The sequence below is a fragment of the Triticum aestivum genome, chromosome 5B (genome assembly GCF_018294505.1).
Source record: "Triticum aestivum cultivar Chinese Spring chromosome 5B, IWGSC CS RefSeq v2.1, whole genome shotgun sequence".
NCBI classification, from domain to species: Eukaryota; Viridiplantae; Streptophyta; class Magnoliopsida; order Poales; family Poaceae; genus Triticum; species Triticum aestivum.
This window is the reverse complement of record NC_057807.1, coordinates 531,685,062-531,690,756: the sequence shown is the minus strand read 5'-3', so window position 1 is coordinate 531,690,756 and position 5,695 is coordinate 531,685,062. Positions and strand designations below refer to the sequence as shown.

Sequence of the window (5,695 nt, the reverse complement as noted above, 5' to 3'; positions counted from 1 at the left end):
TCTGTGAGTTTGTTGATGAAGTGATGATGTCTTGGCCACTGAATATATAGGCACAGAGATATGGGACATACTAAAAGTTGACAGGGGACAAGGTGTGTGCAATGGTGGCTATAAAGGGAGGCAGCCAGATTCAGATAAGATTTTTCTGGGTAGAGGCAAAGGTAGTGGACTAGTGGGCTAGTGGGTATGCAATCAAATGCATGCTACAGCGTTTGATGCTAGATTGGTAGAGGCATTCTGCAACCATCTGGGGTCCAGCTTTTATGGATGTGTTCCATTCGGTACGGTATCCTGTATCATGAATTCATGAGATTGGGAGGTAAGCTATATAGTTAGTCTCGTTCAACAGCAAGCATTTCTGAATGGTTCAATGGCCCAATCTTTATATGTTTGTACTTTCGCAGCAACCCGGTGATTGCAATCAGGTGAGGTCAAGAGCCAGCATCACATGGGACACTGCATATGATGGTCAAGAGCCTTTGCCGAGTACGCTTCACTGCCTTTGGGTGTGTACTTTGCACTTATAGCTGCAGCTGCATGCTAGGTGTTTGTTGGTTGGTTTAGCAGTGCTTTGATTGCTGCAAATCTAGCAAGTTGCTTGACAGCTCCATATCTCATGGTCTGCATGATTTCTAGCACCACATGTGACGGCCATTTCCTGGTATCACCCCTCCATTTTCCAATGGGCTCACAACCAGTTGGTAACCATCAGGTTACCACCTTCCGCCAGAAACTCCAGCACCGGAGCTTCAGGCAATGTCATTGAATCCATTTCTACGGAGCTGTGATTAGTTCATTTCACTATCCTTTTGGGGGCTGCGTTTTGATTTTCGGTTTGTGTTTTTTTTCGTCCTTGGGCGAAATGGCCGAATTTCGGGAATTTCAAATTTTTCGGCAAAATCTCGGACGAAATTGCAAAATCAAAATTTGAAAATTTGATCAAAATTCAACTGAAATTTGGCCGAAATTCGGCCGAAATTCAAACAAAATTTGAAATAAAACAAAGCATAAACATATCAGTGCAACAACCACCAGGATGGATCGAATAAACTTCAGCAAATAAGCTCTAGGGATTAATAAAACTACATCTGTCCAACATATAGCAGGCGCACATTAGTTATAAAGTTTCCAACAACATAACCATTAACAGTCCAACATCATTTCAACCATCACAGCGTAGTTCATAGTTTAAATAGTCCGGTACAGCCAACAGACTTAAAGGATTACACATAGAAATAACAGCTCCAAAAGACAACCATCAAAGCATGACACTGATACAGCAGCTCCAAGCTTGCCTACATCCAAAAGCTTCTTGATATCCCTGGATATTCTTCACATGCCATTACTGCTTTAGAGAAAATAGAGGAAGGGTCAGGATGGAGGTATTCTGCATTGGAATTATCTTCTGCCACTTTGTGCAACAAAAAATAAAATGGATTATCAGGAGAAGTAGCTAGTAGAACAATATTCAAATGTTATGCATGCTCATGAATCAAATAACAAATCTACTACAACAATATAGTTTTTATTCACCAAAAAGCTTTAGGAACAAAGGTTATGGCTCCATATACTAGAATGATGAATTTTAGTTTATAGTTTATACTCCAACACAACAAAACTCTAAGGATACAAAGAAAGCAACATAGACACAAACAACCCGCTGTAGGCTTGGACTAGCCATTTGTCAATTGTCACACAAAAGGAAAATCCACGGTGAAAAATGTGAATCAAAAATCATGCATAAGCTCAAGGTATTGCAGGATAAATATAGTGGTTAACATACCTATAAAACAGCAGCTCCAAGCTTGCATCCATCCAAAAGCTTCTTGATATCCTTAGTTCTTCATGTGGCATTTTTGGTTTAGAGAAAATAGAGAAAGGATCGGGATGGATGTAGTTCAACATCAAAAATTTCTTCTTCCACTTTGTGCATAATAAAAAAAAATGGACTAACAGAGAACATCACTACTAGGTGATTGGTAGCAATTAGAACAACACTGATAGGTGATAAGTATAGCAACTACAACATCAATACAAGATAAGTGGCAATTATAACAACACTACTAGGTGATAATTGACAAGTAGCAATTAGAGCAGCAGTACTGATCATACACAGTGAGAATAAATATTAGAGCGGAAACGCCAAAAATAAGAGACTTACCAAATCTACGAGTAGAGGCTGTTCACTTCCTTGGTCTTCTTCCTAACTAGTCGTCCAGATCTACGAGTCTCCAAATTGCCAACACTTGCTGCTGTCTTCTTTTCAGCTTGTACTTGTGTCTCTTCTTCCACTTGCATTTGTGTCTCTTGCTGATCTTGTTGATCATCCTCATCATCCTCACTCACCCCATCATCATCCTCACTCTCATTATCAACATACTCATTATCTTCGTCGTCATCCTCACTCTCAGTTTCGACATACTCATTCTCCTCATCATGATTCCTCTTTCTTTTCTTCTTATTACCCCTTGTACCAACATAAGAATCCTTCCTGCTTGAGTTGAGACGCCTTATTTTCTCAAAAACAGCACTGGCTTCATTAGCTCCATCCACAATTGGATCCTCTTCATCATCATTCAGCCACTCCATTATTGGATTTGCTTCATCAAACATTGTTGTGTCCATCAGCAGTGCACTTGGATCAACTTCATTATCTATATCTTTCTCTTGATCTTCTTCAGCACGTATCTTCAAAGTTTGAATAGTAAACCAAGTAAATTATATGACATGCAAGGACAATACAAGGTTGACAAAGAAAGTAAAATGAGTTAGTTTATACCTTTAGGTTGTAGCGTACAGAAACTAGCTTGTGGAGCTTGTCATATAAAAGACGATTTCTTTGCTTTGTGTGCACCAAAGCAAAGGCGCTCCAATTCCTCTCACACGCACTTGATGAGACACATTGTGAGCAAATTCTCATTGCACACTTCTGCAATGCAGGAACATCCCCTCCAAATTGAAACCACCATTGGGCTGCAAGATATCACCAATGAAATTTTTAGAATTGCAAACAAAAAGGAGATGAAAATTCTAAAACTAAAGGACCATGTCTTACTTGGCTCCATTCTCGCCGCAGCTTCTTCTGCTAATCTGGTCCCAAACCTCCCTTGGCACTCCCTAAACTTACTTACTTCATCAATGGCTGAAAGAGCACTCCTTGGATCTAATATCTTCGCTATCGCATCTGTTAGTGAGGTAGCATAATCTGTATGGTTGCAAAGGTTGAGCTTGTAATGTGTATATGGATCAAGGACAGCAGCTGCATAAAAATAGAGCAACATGAATTAAAAACAGAAAAAAAGAGAAATATAAATTTCAAAATTCCATTCATTTATGAATACCTGCAACCATAAATGTATCTTCTTCCATTGCCTCTATCCTCTTGCCCACCTTGCGCATGAAACTAAGGTACAACCTTGATGTAGGGCCTAGATGTGCTTCCATCCCTTGTATAGCGAGCATCATACTTTTCTTGAATCCAGAAAGAGTGCATTGTTTCTGTGTATCAGCATACCTCATGGCCTTATAAAGTGGCCTCAACGAACCCAATACCCACTCTAGCGTGTTCCACCAAACATTACTAGACAAACATTCTTCAGCAAACACATATCCAGGCTCATACCTCCACTGACACTCCTTCCAATCAGTCGAAACCATCCACTCCCTAAATTTATCTTTCTTCAAATGGTAACTCTCAAGGAACATGAAGACAGTCCCAAAACGGGTGGCATTTGGTCTAATTAGTTCACCACCTATGTTCTTCTTCATGTTATCATGTAGGTTATTGTGCTTATGCAAGAACCTACAGATTGTCTTGGCACTCTTGACTATCACATCAACCTCGGGAAATTTGGCTATATCTTTTAACATAAGATTGACGGTGTGGGCAGCACACGGTTGCCAAACAATATGAGAGTATTTTGGCTCTTCTATAAGGGTTTTGCAAGCTTTCTTATAGTTGGACCCATTATCGGTTACTATTTGAACAATATGTTCATGGCCTATCTCTTCTACAACCTTCTCAATCTCTCTATAGATAAAGTCTGCAAAATTATGTAAAATGCATATACCTAATTAGAACAAAGCAAGTATTTTAAGAACATAAGACAATTGTATTACAGATCCAAGAATTGAACAAGCAAGTATTGTAGGAGCATATGTAAAATGCATATATACCTAATTAGAACAAGGCATTGAGAACATAAAACAATCCTAAAACAGATTCAAGTATTCAAGAAGCAAGTATTCTAAGAACATATGTGAAATGCATGTATAGGACAAATACAAGTGTTCAAGAAGCAAGTAAAATGCGAAGAAGGGGAGGAAGAAGTAACCTGAATTCTGAGTCTGACCGGATGCATCAATGGTATTGAGGAAGAACATTCGTGTATTACAATATACCATGAAGTTTATGAGGCTCATTCCTGTTGGACCAGTCCAAGAGTCACACATAAGAGTCACACCGAAGTTTTTCCAATCTTGTTTAAATTTTTGAAGAAAGGAAGTAGCTTCATCATAGTTAGCCTCCAAATATTTCCCATCAATCTCCTTCGCGGTTGGTATAGGAGCAGGCCCTAATTGTTGAGTGATCTTCACAACAGCTTGGAAGTATGGGCAATCAGCTTTACGTCCAGCAATATCATTGGCATGAAAAAACTTGGACCAAGCTAGGCCAAGTGCATCTCTTGAATTAGGATCCAAAGCACTAGTGATCTTGGGCTGCATAGATACTTTGTTGCTGGATAATTGTTTGTCAAAATAGGCAGTGATACTCCTTTTGCCAACAGAAACCCGCACATCACCCACGCCCCCCCTACCAATCCTCCTTTCAACTCCGCGGGAGACATTCGGGTCACGCAAGGCCTCTCTAATATTCATCTGTATTTCTTCTTCATCATCATCTAGTATGTTAATCACCCCTCCTTTTTGATACAACCCTTCCATAATATTTCTTTCAATTCTCAGCCTGCTATTTTGTTTGTCTCTTTTCTTCCTCTTTGATTCATCCCGGCACTCTCTCATTGCATCTCTCACATTTCTTGGCACATTGGGGCAGCTCCTCACATTACCTACAATACCACCAAGGTGCTCCGCAACACGGCTTGCCTTGAAGGACAGAAGCGCATCCCGCTCTCTGCTGATGCAGGTTCCAGTCCCACCTGATATCCTTGTATGGGCACGAGAATCAGATGACGATAGTTGGAAAATCAGTAGGCAAAGTATTGCTGCAACGCGTTGGGCGAGATGCCCAAGCTGAGCCATACTGGTCGAGCGGGGCGACAGTGGATGGGAACGATGACGGAATGGCCGGAGAGAATACCTGATCCACACCACAAGCACAATATATGAACTGACTTACTCCACAATATATGGTCTACGATATTACTGTTCCCCAGCTTTGGTCTTGGGATGCATACTTTTCTTATGCAGAAAGTCATGGCTGGAGTAGGTTTAGACTTTTCTTACACTATTTCCCCAAGTTTTGGTCTTCGTGTACACAACGCGGCAGCCCTTGCCAGGCAACACCGAGTACGACGTGCCACAGGACCCTTCGGTTTCTTTCTCCACCACCGTTGACGACCAGGTGAGCCTCTTCCTCCCGCAGACCACCATCCTCTGCCACTTCTTCGCTAGCTGAGCAAGTCTTGTGGCACTCACCATGGTAGTTTCTTGTGTTTCTGCTTTCTGAAAACTG

At 40.9% G+C, this 5,695-nt stretch overlaps 1 protein-coding gene across 1 annotated transcript; it reads right to left on the bottom strand.

The window, feature by feature from the left end:
• Positions 1 to 2,042: 2,042 nt before the first annotated feature.
• Positions 2,043 to 5,695, bottom strand: LOC123112969 (uncharacterized). Its single transcript, XM_044534075.1, has 5 exons — positions 4,335 to 5,695; positions 3,342 to 4,043; positions 3,056 to 3,259; positions 2,780 to 2,973; positions 2,043 to 2,688 (listed from the first exon to the last, which is right to left on the bottom strand). Exons 1-5 carry the CDS (start codon positions 5,260 to 5,262, stop codon positions 2,167 to 2,169), a joined length of 2,550 nt encoding a protein of 849 aa, XP_044390010.1. The 5' UTR covers positions 5,263 to 5,695; the 3' UTR covers positions 2,043 to 2,166.